At 41.8% G+C, this 17,062-nt stretch overlaps 1 protein-coding gene across 4 annotated transcripts in view; it reads right to left on the reverse strand.

Annotated features, from left to right (window-relative positions):
* Positions 1-17,062, reverse strand: part of RGS6 (regulator of G protein signaling 6) — a 546,505-nt gene that overhangs the window by 160,360 nt on the left and 369,083 nt on the right. For all 4 annotated transcript variants that reach the window (XM_059182922.1, XM_059182923.1, XM_059182925.1 and 1 more), the window contains exon 3: positions 3,031-3,130. In XM_059182922.1, the coding sequence (XP_059038905.1) occupies positions 3,031-3,130 (100 nt within the window). The remainder of the gene's footprint in view (positions 1-3,030; positions 3,131-17,062) is intronic.

The following is a 17,062-nucleotide window of genomic DNA, read 5'->3' on the forward strand; positions in this document are numbered from 1 at the left end:
TCCCTAGATGACTATTCCCCAGCTTCTAATCTCTTCTTAAACCTAACATTTCCACCTTCTCTCCTTTCCATATTACTAAGAAAATAGAAACAATTAGAAGGAGACTTCTACAAGCTCCTACCACTCCAACTTGGTTATTTGCAACTCTGTGCATCTACTGTGCCTCCATTCCTCTTTCTATGAATAAATTGTACATATTTCTAACTAGAACCACCCAACTAACATGCACGAGATTCAATCTCTGACCTACTCAATGAGATCACTTCTTAAATTTTTCCTGTATCTCCTGCAGCATTTCCCCCTCTTTAGTGAGTCATTGCCATCATCATACAAGCATGTCACCTTCATATTACTTAAAAATCTACATGTCCTGACTCCATTTACCCCTCTAGATTCTACTGCATTTCTTCCTTTTAAGGAAAACTTCAAAGATTAATTAGTCTCACTACCTCCCATTCTGGCTTGAAACCACTCCAGTAAGGCTTTTTGTGGTCCCTTTCCCCAGACGCTTCATGGAATGTGCATTTATCAAGGTCAGTAGTTGAATTCAATTGTTGCTAAGTTCAAGGTTGATTCTCAGCGCTTCTTTTACTTGATTATCAGAAGCTTTTTACACAGTGGATCACTCCATTCTTCCTTGAAACACTAGAGAGTCTGGCTTCCAAGAAACCATGTCCTCCTGATTTTCCTCTCTGTCACCAGCTGCTCCTTCTGTTTCTTTTGTGGATTTTTATACGCCAGAACATGCCTGCCTTGGAGACTGAGCACTTGCTTTCTGGAATGCGCTCTCCCTCAATATCCACATAATTCAATCTTTCATCTCCCTTCCATCTTTACTCAAATATTACCTCTTCAGAGAACTTTTTGCCTCCCATTCCAAAGTTGCAACACTACTATCTCCCTTTCACATTTTATTTTTCTCTTTGGCTTTTATCTCTACCTCAAGTTCTAAAAATCTTTCTTATTTATTTTGTTGTGTCCTCCATTAGAATCTAAAATTTCATGAACAGAAATTTTGATTTTTTTTCATTTATTTCCAAATCCCCACTGCCCAGCAATATTTAGAAAATAGTAAGCACCCAATAAATATGTGTTGAATGAATGACCAAGTATACTGGGAAAAAAAAAAAAAAACAGATGAAACTTCTAAAGATAAAAAAAAAAAAAAAAACAATTGAAATGAAACACCTAAAATCTAGATTAAAGAGAAAAACATTTTTCAGAGAACAACATATTATCAACAAAAGTAATACTCCATGGTTCATCTTAGGAGTCTAGCAGAAATTTGATACCCAAACCAGCAAGAAGAGTAATAAGAAGAACAAACTAATCTTCCAAGGGAAATAGATTTAAAGATCCTAAACAACATTTTATCAAACAAAATCCAGAAATGTATGAAAAAATATATCATAGCCAATATTAAAATTCCATTTAAATAAATTTCAAGATTAGAGCAAGCTAACAATACAATTATCCTTCATTATCCAGACCTATTTGGTACCTACCTGAGTTCAAACAGTGACAGTCTGAATAATGAGTTAGGATATTTATAGGTACCTCAGTTGAATTTACTTATTTTTTAAGGTGACATATAATATTGATTCTTTTTTTTTTTTCTGCTGTTCTATGAATTTTAACCTACGTGTAAATTAATGTCACCATCACCACCACAATCAGGATACAGAATAGTTTCACTGTAACCTTATAAAATTCCTTCATGTAATCCCTTTATAGTCATATGCTCCCTCAGCTCTCAATCTTTGGCAACCACTGATCTGTCTCCCTCACTAGAGTTTTGGGCTTGTTTAGAATGTCACAAAATGGAATCATATAGAATACAATCTTTTGAGACTGGCTTCTTTCACTCAGAAAAATAACTTTGAGGTTCATATAAGTTGGTGTCTGTATCAATAGTTGACTCCTTTTTATTGATGAATATGGGTCTACCACAGTTTTTTTTATTCATTCACACATTGAAGGGAATTTAGGTTGTGTCCAGGCTTTGGAGATTATAAATAATGTTGTTCTAAAGACTCATGAGTTTTCGTCTACATGCACATTTTCATTTCTCTCAGATAAATACCATGGAATGGGATTTCTTGGTCATATGGTAAGCATTTGTCTAACATTTTCCAGAGTAGCTGCATTTTTACCTTCTACCAGCAGTGTGTGAGAGTTTCAGTTGCTCCATAACCTCAGTAGCACTTGATATTTTCAGTATTTTTTATTTTAATTATTCTATAATTTGGAAAGCGAATAACTATATTTTGATAATGAGGGAAATACCTAAAATTTTATCTTAACTTATTTGGTTATTTGTTTAGGTATAAGGGACGCATGCCTATGTGGTTAAAATTATGAAGATAAGCAACAAACTGATAAGGATAAGAGTAGATAGTGGTACTTGTGGTGGAAAGGGAGGCAGATGTCTCCATTAGGCTCACGAGGGGCTCTAAGGTACTGATGAAACATTATTTAGGAGGCAGGGTGGTGGACATGAGTGGCTTGTTTTAGTATTATATCTGAAACTATATCCATGCATTTGATATACTTCATAATTAATTAAAAAATGTCTGAGCATACAAAACACACAAAATCCTCAAAGTAATGCAGAAAAATATACTAAAACCATTTCTTTTCAGAGTTCAAGTACAGTGAGTTAGAAACCTAAAAGCATTTTGTAGAATTTGAACGTAAGACTTTCTTAAAGGTTGTTTATAACTAAAATACTTTATTTAATATATCTATGCTTGTGTACATCTCATAGGTCAAATTGCTGATGGGCTATCCAGTTCATTAATGAGCTTGTTTCTTTCCAGAAGCCTCAACCTGTACACAAAAGGGTTGGGCATGGCAAAGAGTAGCTTCTGAAAACCATGACCAGAACTTGACTTTGTTTAAGAAGCACATTGAATGTATCATCTTTACTAGTCACAAATTCTTAGACGTACCTCAGGGCACAATAAAGACTATACAACCCTTCAGCAGACTTTTCCTATTGCCACCAACATTTGTAAGGAGAATGTTTACCTGTGACAACACTGGGAATTTTGGAGAGAAAGCTCTTGACTGTTCTGATGGGCACACCACCTGTTTTGTCATCTTGCATCTTTGTAATGATGTCTTCGATCTGAAAGAGGATAAAGAAGTGTCATTTCCTCCCATAAAGTAATAGTTTATTAATAGCCAAATGAACATGTATGAACAATAGCGATAAAAAAAGGCCTCCACCTAGACAGACAATAAACAGAGTAGCAGGATCTGTAATAAACCAAGCACTGCGGGTAGGAGGGAGGACATGAGGTTATATATAACAGCATAAAGCGCAGTCTCTAGAAGAACAGACACCTAGATAAAGAAGGTAAGGAGGGAGAAATATTAGGATTCCTAATGAAATCCAACTTGTAATTCAATATGCAATGAAACTCCTCCTTCTCCTAGATTTGGTTTATACATAGGCTGAACAGTATGAAGCACCTGGCCTGTGGGACCACTGCAGGATCCAGGCAGAGTCACACAGGAGAAAAAGAAATACTATAAATTAAGACATGAAAAGTTCTAATCCAGAGAAATTAGAGGACAGGTTACAGTGGCTGATTGCGGTAGTGTGAGGGTGATCACTTTACACCAAGATTAAAGTGGGACAAGGAGAGAATCTTCCCCTTTTGGACCAAAGAAGACCACCACAGCCATGGTGGGCTGTGGCTTCAACCCAGTGAGATTTTGCTAATAAAACAAGATATTATGTATGTATGTTGAACACAGAACTGAGAGAGAAGATAGACTACTAAGGATGTAGGTGCATAAATTGGGAAACCAATTTGTAGTGAAGAATTTATAAGCCAGATGTAATTTCCCGTGCAGAAAGATTTAGAATAGGACACAGAACAATTTATGACAAGAACATAGATCTTATTGTTTGGGGAGTTGGGGGGTAGGGGGCATCGGGAAAGGGGCAAAGATGATGCTTGATTTTACCACAGATCTCACTCCCCTAAGCAACAGAATATCTGTGAAACACAAAGGTGATCCTCTGAGCACTGCCATAAAAGTTGCACATAACTTTAAGTCCAGAAAGCTAAAACTCTAGCCCATCTAGTCTAATAACATACTTGTATTGCAATTTGAGGTTGAATTTCTCAAAGTTACATGGCAACTTGTTTGATAGATATGAATAAGTCATTAGAGACTAGGTTAGGATATAGAATAACTTAATAATAAGATATAATAGCTAAAATATATTAAGAATTTACTGTGTGCTAGGTGTTATTCTAAGTACATGCACATATTATCCTATTTAATCTTCATGATTACTTCACAAGCTAGATTCCACTTGTTATCCTCATTTTTCAGATATCAAACCAGGGTGGATCGGGTCAAGTTCTTCTAAAAAATAACCTTCAAAATCACAATGGCTGAGTATAACCAATTTCTTTCTTTCTCTTGCTTCAAGTCTATCACAGGTCACCAGGGGGACTCTGCTCATTGTAATTACTCTGGGACCCAGGCTGATGGAACAGCCACCATCTTGAATGCTGCTCATCATTGTTCTAGAGGGACAAGAGAGAATTCTGGAGAATCTTGCATTGATTATTACATGTTATAGCCAAGAAGTTAGATATAACACCTTTGCTCACAATTCTTTAACGAGAACTAGTTACATGGCACCACCCAACCACAAAGGAGCCAGGGGGTCCAGTTTTCTGGGTGCTGGGAGGAAAGGGGAACTAACAATCTGTGAGTAGCACCAATGACCACCACAGAAGTTAAACGACCTTCTTAAAGTCACACAGCTACCCAGCTGAGTTTAAACACAGCCACAGACCTCAGAGCTCAGGTTTCTAACCCCTGGGCTGGGCTGCCCAGGTAAGATACCCAGAAAACCAGCCAAGCAGAAAGACTGCTTTCCTCTGGTTATTTCTAGGTTTTCCTGAGAAAGCACTGATAATGAGAAATAATCTTGAGCTCCTGGCCCTTTAAGGGGTGGATGGATATATCAGGCTGAGAAGAAAGGTTATTCTCTAAAGACCTGCATTCTGTTAAAGGACAGGATAAGAAGACTTTTCATCCACATTCATGTTAATCATCTCAGCTTGTGCCCCTACCTTACTGCCCCTAACCTTAACCCAATGATTTAGAGTAGTCTGAGTATTCCTTACTGATAGTCAAGGAGAATTATTCCTAGAAAAAAAAAATGGTCATATTTTCAAAGTAATCTACGCTTTTGATCTGGTGGGCTATCTGATACCACATATATCAGTTACATTGATGCTTTTTATAGAATGGACTCAAAATCATTGGGAATTGGAGGGAAGCCAATATTTCAATTCACTTAGACTCCTGACTTGCCATTCGATGATAATAATTTTGAGTCTCTGCTGATATGGGCTGGCTCTAAGGACTGGCTGTGCAGAGGAATGTTCCACAATTCTTTTCTTCCATGCTCTGTGTAGTCATTTCATCACACCACCGAATCTTAAAAGGGACTATTTATTAAAGAAGATCTATCTTCTCATGGGGGCTCACAATGTGTCAAGAGGTATATTATTTATCAGAGGTTACAGTCAGATCAAAAGGACAACCCCCTTAAGTGACCAGAAAGGCAATTACATTGTAGCAATAGTTTACAACAGCAGAGGTGTTGAAGAATGTTCATTGGTCCCCAATTTTTGACTCTTCCATAGTATTAATATTTACCCAATTCCATGCCCTGGCCTCAGAGTGGGCAGAAAGTCTGCCCTTGGACTTTTGGGCTAGGCCACGTGACTTGCTTGGCTAACGGGAAGACACTGAACATGATATGAGCAGAGGCTTTCAGTGTGCCTGCATGGTCATGCACACCTTCTTCTCTTGCCTTCCTGTCTCAGACAGTTGTTCCAAGGTTGGGGGGTGGGTGGTGAGAGACATCTGGAGCAGAAGGGACCCTACCTGCAGCTAGGTAGGTCAAGCCTCAGTTGACCTGCCCACTCAGGAGCTTATGGCTATATACCCCTGAGTTTGGGTGGTTCACTAGAAAAAATGTGTCTCTAGTTTGCTGATGCAATGGAGCTTTAAAATAAAGGCACCTATCAAAAATTGCTGAAGCCACACAAACCCTTAGCAGTAAGAATCAATGAGTCCTAGAGGTGGGGCGTGCTAAAATCCAATGCTATTTAAGGATGCAGAAATTCCAATTATACCATCCACCATTTACTTAAAAATTCTCAGGGCCTCTACTCTTCTGTAGTCCATTCTGTTGTTGTGTTAGGAAAATTTGTGATAGCTGAGTTTGATTCTGGAACATGGTCTTGTGCAACATCAGTTCATAATACTACCTCTGAATTATTATTATTATTATTATTATTATTATTATTGGTCCTGGTTTCTGATGAAATGCCAAGAGTACAGACCTACCTACCAAAAAATCCAAAGTGGTCTCCAAGGGGATTATATAAATTACAATGGCAAACATTTCAGAACATGTACATATGATCAACGCTGCCCTTGGTATTGTTTTAAATAAATGATCTAATGTATTTCTCAGTCTTAAAAGTTACTTAGTAAAGATGTTGAAATTAGGCTGAGAAAGGTTAGATTTCTCCATGAACAAAATGGCTAGTAAGTGGCAAAGCCCAAACTCTTGTCCAAGTCTTCCTGACTCTAAGCCCCAAGCTCCAGCAACTCCAAGATTCATCTTATTTTCAACCAGTGTCTGCTGACATGCTCTTCAGATACAAGGAACTTAATACTGTTTGCACTGAAGGGGAAGTTCAGCTCAGTCATAAGGGGGTGGAGAAGGAAACAGAGAAATCAATCCAGATAATCAGATTATCAACCATCTCAGGATTTATTTTGGTCCAACAACGGCTGATGCCTAGCAGCTCTGTGTTTTTCCCTTTTCCTGGAGACTTAATGAGATTTATCTTCTACTGGTAGATCACAGCTCCTGGGACCAGGGAGATGGGAAGGTATCTACTTATATTTTCTTGGCTACTCAGTCGCATCTAACTTTTGACACCTTTTGTTTCTGGAGAAGAACAACAGTAATTCCTGACACCCTTTAATACAGAGCTGTGTGTCATGAGGGAGAATGTTGGACCTAAGTTTCCCTGGGCCAGTCAATATGAGGTGGCCCTGATTTAGCAGCGAGTGATGCAGAAAACCTCGTTGGCCAGCTCATCAGGTTCTGCCAGGATGAGTCCCAAGAACCAGGACAACCTCCTAAAAAGGAGCTCAAAACTCAGCACTGACAGGCAGATAGAACTTTCTTCCAAACAGCAGGACAGATGGAAACCATTGCACCACAGGGTGGGTTTCCTTGGAACTGAGGAATGTCATGAGACAGTAGACGGAATTCTCTGATGGAGCTGTGGAGTGTAAGAGAGGGGTGAGGAGCAGCGACCACCTCTCCACAAAGTGAGGCCACAGTAGGGGCACAGGAAGAACACTGGTCAGAGGCCCAGGAGAAATGATAGCCTTAGCTTCACCGATTTTCTGGAGAAGTAAACTCTCTGGACTTAACTGCCTCATCTCTACAGTGAGGAGCTTGGTCACTAAAATGAGATCTCTAGTTCTAAGACATGAGAGGCTTCTCTGGCTTGACAAATGCAAAGCTGTCTGCGAGGAAAGGAAAGGACAGGACAGGCAGTCGGGCCTCTGGGTCCCCATTCTCCACGCTGCTCACCTGCCAGGTGGTTCCGTGCAGAACCCTCTCTTGGGCTGAGGCACAAGGTGGTGTGCTGAGCAGGACTAGGGAGTTTTGATGCTTTCAGAAATCATTTTGGACAAATGACATTAGAAGCCAGACAGAGACATGATCCAAAGAGGCCCTGACACTGCTCTTTATTGATCGGTCCGCGCTCGCTCATCTCTGCTGATACAGATGGCCCTCCTAACAGAAATGACTAAGGGCCAATATTAGTTTTGTGTGTGTAAATTAATTATCTGGTGAACTGATTTATTTAGCTTGTCCAATTTTTCCTCAGTGGAAGATTAAAAAACTAAGAATAGCGAAACTATATTGCCATTATTAAACCATAAGAGACTCTTAATCTCACAAAACAAACTGAGGGTTTCTGGCGGGGGAGGTGGGTAGGGAGAAGGTGGTTGGGTGATGGTCACTGGGGAGGGTATGTGCTATGATGAGTGTGCTGTGAAGTGTGTGAGCTCGATGATTCACACACCTGTATCCCTGGGGCTAATAATACATTATATGTTAATAAAAAAAATAAAATAAAAAATAAATTAAAAAAATAAAGATGCAGGAACACTTAAAAATATATATAAATATTATATATGTATGTGTATATATGTGTGTATATATATAAATTAAAAATATATATAGAATACAAAATTAAAAAGATATAAATATTATATATAAGTATGTGTATGTATTGTATGTGTATATATATCTATACATATAGATATCTATATGTATAGACATATATAAGTATATATACATAGATATAGATATATATGTATCTATAGGTATATATATCTATAAGTATATATAGGTATCTATATACATATATATATATATCTCTCTCCACTACAACATTAGCAAAAAAAGTATGCCTTAGGCATGAAGGTCTTTTTCATTGAAGCATTTCATTTTGACTTTGCAATCAATTGCCTATTTCTCACCACTAATGCCCGTCACTCCAGCTCCTGCATTTCATTCAAGACCCCCTCTGTTTTGGTGTCTGTGAATGAGTGAAAAGGACTCCTTGGACACGTCTTTTCAGCCCAGAGGCAGGACTCAGAGTTGGCAGATGATAATCATATTTCTTAACCCGGAATGTGTATGCTTCACTGAATGCTCTGTCCCATATGTGCTCCATGAGATCGGGCTATTTTTCATTTCTATTTTTAAAAACATAGCACACGGCTACTCTCACCTTATAAATGTAGTCAGCTTCCCTTACTGGGTTAGTGGACATTTACTGAGCGCCTACAAAGTGGCAGGCAGAGTTTCAATTTCTCCTGTTACAGAAGTGAGTAGGACAGTCTGTTCCCTTTCACCATGGACTAATACATTTCAGAAAGATTCAGGGTTTGAGGCTCAAAGTTCTCAAAGTTAAGGATGTGGCAGCAGAGCCAAGTATGGGCTCCAAAGATGCTTGACAGTGAAACACAAAGTAGTAAGAAATAGCACTCTCAGAGGTCATCACAAGGGGAACCCCCTCCCTTTTTCATCATCCTGTTCAAAAGACGATGATTTCAAAGGCAGGAGGGGAATTCTGAGAGTCCTTGTGGTGGCCATGACAGTTATTGAAATACTTGTTAATTTGTTTTCCCTTAAACATGCTTTTGAATCATTGTTTCAGTTTGAAATGCTTTTGATAGAAAGTAAAGAAAGAAAGAAAAAGAAAGAAAGAAAGAAAAAAGAAAAAGAAAAGAAAAAACAAAAAGAAAAGAAATTCAACCTCTAAACATGGGGGATAATTTTTCGTACGTCACAAGCAGTGTGTATGAGAGCATTACTGCAGTTAACACGAGTCTACGGTGGCCTTCCCCTCATGCTTCCCAGACAGCTGCCCTAGCTCTAGGCATCACACCCATTTAACAATAAGAAGAAAAACGGGAAGAAGGGTGGAGGGTTGGTACAGCCATACTGTTCTTTTATCCAGAAAGCATATACCCTTCCAGAAAATGCCAACAGATCTGTGCTCTAGTCTCATTGGCCAGAGCAGGGTCACATGGCAAAAGGAGCTGAGCAAAGGTTATTCAGGTTATCCAGCCTTCACATCACATGGAAGCAGGGGAAGGGGGGAATGGAAATGGGGTATATTTGGTTAATCAAATAACATTGTCTGGCAAAGATCCTGTGTGAAAGAACATTCAGAAAGGATGGTTGGGCGGGCCTGATATTTCTCTACTCTGCAACCTGTGTGATACCCTTGAAGGAAAAAATTCATCATTCAACAATCCTGCTGAAAAATCTGTCCGTGGTTCTCAGTGCTTATTCTGTTATAAGCTCTAATATGACCCTCTATCTTTTCTCTATATCAATTACCACTCTAACTTGTACTTGCATTTCCCATTAGACTGTTTTTCTCATCATTTAATTCTAATAGTAGGTGACCAATAAGTATTTATTGAAGAGTAATTGAATGAATGAGTGCTATATTCTTTTTCAATTGAAGGATAAGCCACACACAATATTACACTAGTTTCAGGTGTACAACATAGTGATTCAATATTTATGTACATTACAAAATGGTCACCACGGCAAGCCTAGTGGTTATATTCCCTGTGCTGTACACTATATCCTCTTGCTTTATTTATTTTATAACTGGAAGATTGTACCTCTTAATTCCCTTTACCTATTTTGCCCCCGCCTCTCCCTCCTCCCCTCTGGTAACCACCAGTTTGTTCTCTGTATCAATGAGCTTGTTCCTCTTTGTCTTGTTCATTCATTTGCTTTGTTTTCCACATATAAGTGAAGTCATGTGTCTTTCTCTATCTTATCTCACTTAGCATGATAGCCTCAAGGTCCATCCATGTTGTTGCAGATGGTAAAATTTTTGGTTTTTATGGGTGAGTAATATTCCACTCTGATGTATATATAGGTATATCTCATATATATAGATATATCTCATCTTTATCCATTCCTCTATTGATGGACATTGAAACTGCTTCCACGTCAGGAGTGCTGTCTTTTTTTGAGAGAGAGAAAGAGGTGGGGGAGAGGCAGGAGGAGAGGGAGAGATAGAATCTTAAGCAGGCTTCATTGCCCATGCAGAGCCCAGCATGGGGCTTGATCTCAGGACCCTGAGATTATGACTTGAGCTGAAATCAAGAGTTGGATGTTTAACAACTGAGCGACCCAGGCGCCCCCATGAGGGTTTTATTCTTAAAGGACTTTATCTTGGATTCCAGCATTAAATGGGATGCTTAATATATTAGGGTCTTCGGGATGGTAATATCTGCGCTTTAAAGTGAACTTGGTATTTGCATTTTTAAAGATCATTCTGCTTTGGAAATGGATTATATAAACAGAAATCTCAAGATTCCACGAACCTCAGCAGCAATGTTCAAAGGATTGCTCCACAGGCACTCAAGGATCAGTTGAGTTTAGCAGCTGCCCAGTGTACCCTGACATTATGCAGGGACAACGTCAGGGTAGAAGGATAAAGGAGTGTTACTTGTTTTGTCTCCTGGAGACTTATGTTTATGGCTTTAATATTACTATATGTAGTGCTACATAAATTGCTTTTATGGAAAATATTTTCCCCCATTAATTGAAGAGAAAAACAGACAAGAATGACGCTCTAGGTCAGTGAAAAATGGCTTGTTGATGATATTGTAAGGCAAATGACTTTCTCTTCCGCTTGGCTGGAACAGCAAAGCTTGAAGGCAGAGTGTCTCCTATATAAGAATCTATTTTTTCCTTGGAAATAGGAGTGGAGCAGGTCCTTTGGGTGAGCCATCGAATAAGGAATCTCTGACTGCAGAAGGCCAGCTACAATGCAAATGAGGGAAAATGGACACTGATCCATAAAACATTCTAGCAATGTGGGAGGATCTAAAATCTCTGTTATAATCTTCTCAAATTGCCCTAATTCGCATGCCATCTGCTTCTTATTCTCCTCCCTTTATAGAGAAACACACTGATACTTAGGGCAAGCAAATTGTCCAAGGCCAAATGAAGCTGTTAAATAATGGGAATACTGGTAGGAAACCTAGGCAGTCTTGCCCCAGAGCTGGCTCTCTGGACCCCTATACCAGCTGCCAGGACCGTCCCAAGCAGACCTCGGTTCACCTAAGTCTTTAGCAGAATGGAAGAAAAGGCAGAAGATGGGGTCACATCCTGTGCTTAAAAGTTTAGTACACAATGTGGAAGGCAGAAGAAATGATCCCCTTAAAAGTTGTCCACATCCTACTTGCTGGCGCCTGTGAAGTAGGTTACCTTTACCTTATGGCAAAAGAGACTTTGCAAGGTGTGATTCAGGTTAAGATCCTTGAGGTGGGTGCATGATTACCCTGGGTTATGCAAGGTGGGCTCAGTCTAATCACATGTGTCTTTGAAAGATGAAGACTCTTCCCAGCTATAGTCACTTGAAGAGAGATGTGATCATAGAAAAAAATGTCAGAGAGATGAGCCCCTGTAGGCTTTAAAGATGAAGGGAGGGACTACAAGGTAAGGAAAATGACCTCTAGAAGCTGGAAAAAGCCAGGAAACAGATTGTCCCTAGAGCCATCAAAAGATATACCGTCTGGCCCAAATCTCGATTTTAGCCCAAGGACAACTGCTTCAGACTTGTGACAACCAGTATGTGCAATAGTAAATTTATCTTGTGTTAAACCATTAAACTTGAGGCAATTTGTTACAGTAGTAATAGAAAATTAATACATACAGTGACCCCTACTCATGAATAAATGTTTGGAATATCAGTATTCTATGTTAGAATGTTGTCCTCCTGGAGAGGAAGTAGGTGGCTTTCCCCACCTTCCACTGCCCTCTGTTCCTTCTGAACGGCTTAATAGCCAAACCAAGGAACCGTAGTAGTCTGCTTGGGGGAAGGTGTCAGGGTTGAGGACAGTGAAAACATCTGTCTATAACCTGAAGTAATTGCTTCTGTGACATTTTAAATGCTTCAGTTTCTGGTCTACCTGGGACCAATTAGATGGGTGGCTCAGAGGTTACTTCCAAGGACTCCTTAAGTGGGTCGCAGTAGCCCATTAATTAATGCCAACACCACATTCTATATGTGGAAAAACAAATATCCTTTTTAAATTCCATCTCACATTTTATCTTGCCACATTCTTCAACCTGGCCCATGAAGGGAGATCTGGCCCACAGGGAACACCACAAGACAACACAGCCCAAATAATTAGGGAAGCAGGATAAAATGCTCCAAATTTGAATATCATATTTTCAAACTAAGTTTCTATAGAAAGATTCTAGTTTTAACATGTATATCACCTTTCCCTTACTGCTGGAGAGAGCCTGTCGATAGCTTTGTTTCCAAAGACAAACCGGTCCACCCAGTGTCCTGGAATATGACTACCATTGTTTTCCTCCCAGAGAGGAGCAAGGAATGTAAAACCCATCCCTCTGACCCGTCCCTCTGAAATCACCCATTCTTTCTGGCTCACTTGCTTTCTGACTCTACCTCGCCACCTTGCCCTACTCCGAACTCAACAGTTGAAATGGCAGCTGGAGCGAATTTTAAGGCTTGAAATAATTTACGTAAATTATCCCCTCCTCAAAAACCTGCTGTGATTCCCTCTTGCTGCAGAATAAACCGCCCGGTTTCCTACCAGGGAAATGAGGGTCCCCTATGATTTGATGCCGAATGACCTTTCCAGCATCAGCTCCCAGAATGCTTTGCGTCTGTGGACACACCCCTCTGCCCACAACTCCCAGCACTCTCTCCGGGCTCACGCTGTGCTTCACCTACCCACGGTCAGCCCACCTGGGTTTTAGTCATGCTTCCAGGGCCTGCTCTAGGAAATGGCCCTTGATATCGCAGTCCATGCGCACATATGCATTATAAATTGTCTATATTTTTCCAGTCCTAGGATCTGAGGCAAGAACCAGAGCTTGGCTCAGGACTGCCTGTTGCTCATGCTCGGAAGAACCCAAAGTGGTGCCATTTCTTGTGCTAACCATCTCATTGAAGTTGGCCATTGCACCACCACCATTGCCCACCTCGGGGGCCCGTCCTGCCCACCTCTCCTCAGCTCAGTGACTGTGATTTTGTATAGTGTTGTTTCATCTGACCCTCTCCCTGGTCCGTCCCGAGGGGCCCACTCTGTTTCCTCAGATCCCAGCCTCATTGTCCCCAATTGTGTCATTTTGTCTTTCCTGGGCATTTTCTTTGATTGCACCATTCTTCATGTCTGATGCCCTGAACTGCTCCAGTGAACACGAGAGTCACTCCTGAGGGAGCAGATGGAGACAAATCACAGTGTGGGGGCCCTCCCTTCCATAGGGGCAAAATCAGGCAAAGCAACCCTAAAGGAGAATCAGAAGGGGAATCATCCCTTATTCCAAATATATTTGAACACTCACGATGTGCCAGGCGCAGGAAACCAGACAGGCACGTCCTTCCCTTGGTGCTCACCTTCTAGGGTGGAGGCCCCTCTGGGATGTTTCACGAGCCTAAGGAAGAAGGGGTACACTCCCCCAGTGGGCTGTGCAGTGACACCACTGACTTCAGGCGACTCTGGCTTCTTCTCCTGAGGAAACCCCTGAGCCACTGTGCATTGCATCCTGGAGTCTTGCTGGACCCCGTGGGGCAGGACCCTGGACAAGCCTGACTAGAGCTGCCGGTGGGACCTTGGCAAGCCTGCCATCTGGCGTTTCACATCTCAAGCCTCTCTTGATGCTAATGAATGCTCTGAACATGCAGCCCCGAAGGCTGTTTTCTGGAACACATGCCTAAGCGATGCCGGACTCCCCTTCCTGGGCTGTATCTCACCGTGCAGTGGTTGTTGTCCCCTGCCAGCAGGGTGTGGGTCCTTCCCCTCACCATGTTCCCCTGCGTCTTCTCACTCCTCACATGAAGGCAGAATGTGGCAGCCCCTGGTCTTTGTGAGCTGGCTGGTCTCTCCCTTTCATTCCAGCCACCAAAGGATTAAACAGACTAGATGAAGGAACGATGGGTCATTTTATCCCCTTCTTAGGCTGGATAGTTCCCCAGATTTCTTTAAAGGAATTACTTTATTTCAAGGAGCAACAATTTCTTTCTAAAATGTAATGAGTATGGAAGCAACAGCTCTGTGCCCAGCCGATAGATAGCTGCTTCCAAGAAATGTTTATCTCTCTTCCTTCCTAATAGATTTTCTTTTCTTCTTCCATCTGAGGCAAGGGAGTAACCACAGAAGAGCTTGCTGTTCCCTTTGGAGGGCAAGGGATGGGCCCTTCTTTCGTGGTGTTGCCTCTGAGGCCAGCAGCTGCGACCAGGGAGATATGCTCCCCAAACAAGCGTCTCTAAAGTCACTTCTCGTTGGGTGGGACCCACTGTGCCTCAGTTTCCATCTGCAGAGAAAATGATGATTTCATCACCCAACTCTCCATTAGCCCAAACTCCCCAGAGCAGGGCTTATTTTGGCCTTGGATCCCAAGTCCCACCACAAGGCAGGGTAAGCAGCAGGACTTGCCGAAGGGAGGCCCAAGCCTGCCTAAAGGAAGGGCAAGCATTGCCGACCGAAGAGAAGGTGTGCTTTTTAATTTCCAATCCCTTTGCCTATTGCTCCTGAAAGCACAGACTGAATGAAAAACTTTTTCCAACTCCAAGAAAATGAGATTGAAGGCAGTATGTATCTCTCCGATTTCATTCTGATTTTACTCTCAGGAGCCGGAGCAACTCTGGGAAGCAGCTGATGGACCATCAGCTGCCCATTGAAAACCTGGGGATAAATACTGGTAACTGAAAATAAACCGGGCAAGAGAAAGGAGAAAGGCAGGGTCATTTGCCAGTGATTTCTGTTCATCACCCAGATGGTGATTTCTGTTCATCACCCAGATGGGGTGTCCTTTGCAGTTACATTTTTGTTTTGTTTTGTAGTCTCCCTGCATCCCTTCTGCAACAGGAGGGCACGTACGTGTCGGGTGGAGGCCGCGGGCAGAGCAGTGGGTTGGGCCTTGGGAGCCGTGGGTGCCCAGCCTCCACCTATGAGGGAGATAGGTGGGCTGGGGTACCCGTGGCCCTGCTGCCTGCCAGTCATGAAGTCACCCCATCTTCCCCTCACAGTCATCAGGAGGGATCATAGGTAGAACTACCTGGTGACTCTTCTCCAAGGAAAAGGAACTTCTTCCTCTACTCATGGGTTACAGAGTGATGAGGATCCAGGAGATGGAGAGGAGGGACACCTATCAAGAAGCTACTGGATTTGACACACTGACCACAACAATTTGGGGGGAATAAAACACTGTTTTATAAATAAAAACAGTGTGTTTTATTCCCCCTCCCCCAGGAGGAGCACTTTCATGGGGACTAAAACACCTGCGGAGGGGCATCGACAAGATAAATGGCTGGTGGGGGAGGGGCCAATGTCAGCGCTGACAGCAGAAAGACCAAGTCTGGGGTGTAATTTCCACAGGATGGCTCTTACTTCTCAGGAGCCCCCTGCTGCGTCCACGATATTCCTAGTATGCCTCGTTGTGAATCCCCTGGTTATAGCTGAGTGGTGTCTGCCCCAAATTCATAGAGTCTCCCAGGGCCTCAGAAGGGGACCTTGGTTGGAGAAAGGGTCTTTGTAGAGCTAATCACATTAGAATGAGGTCATTTAGCTGGGTCCTAATGCAATACGACTTCTAAAAAGGGATATTTGGACCCAGAGGTGTATAAAGGCAAGATGTGAAGACCCAGTGAGAAGACAGCATCCGCAAGCCAAGGACACAGGCCTGGGACACATCTGTCCCTCACAGCCCTTGGAAGGAACCAGCCCTATCAGGATACCTTATTCCCCAACTCGAAGACTCCAGAATTTTGAGACAAAACCTTTATGTAGCTTAGGCCACTCGCTCTGTAATATTTAGCTACAGCAGTAAACTGATACACTCTCCTAACTACAGACCACAGACCTTAGTTTTTTCCAGCTATTTCTGTTCAGCGTGCAATGAAAAAGATTTCTGACATGTTCTCTTCCTCTCCCCTCCCAGGTCCCTCTCCCCAAATGGCTCTCCACGCGTGCGCGCGCACACACACACACACACACACACACACATTCTCCCAGGAGATGATGACTAATTATTTTCAGATTAGACAGTGCTCCATGTGTGAAATGAACTAATTTGCTATCTTGTGTATTGTCTGGTCCTCAGGAAGCCACACCGCATACTACTTTGAAGCTCTGGTTTTCTTTCTTTCTTTCTTTCTTTCTTTCTTTATTTTTTAATTTTTTATTTTTTATAAACATATATTTTTATCCCCAGGGGTACAGGTCTGTGAATCACCAGGTTTACACACTTCACAGCACTCACCAAAGCACATACCCTCCCCAATGTCCATAATCCCACCCCCTTCTCCCAACCCCCCTCCCCCCAGCAACCCTCAGTTTGTTTTGTGAGATTAAGAGTCACTTATGGTTTGTCTCCCTCCCAATCCCGAAGCTCTGGTTTTCTAAAAGC

Source organism: Mustela lutreola, chromosome 7 (genome assembly GCF_030435805.1).
Source record: "Mustela lutreola isolate mMusLut2 chromosome 7, mMusLut2.pri, whole genome shotgun sequence".
Taxonomy (NCBI): domain Eukaryota; kingdom Metazoa; phylum Chordata; class Mammalia; order Carnivora; family Mustelidae; genus Mustela; species Mustela lutreola.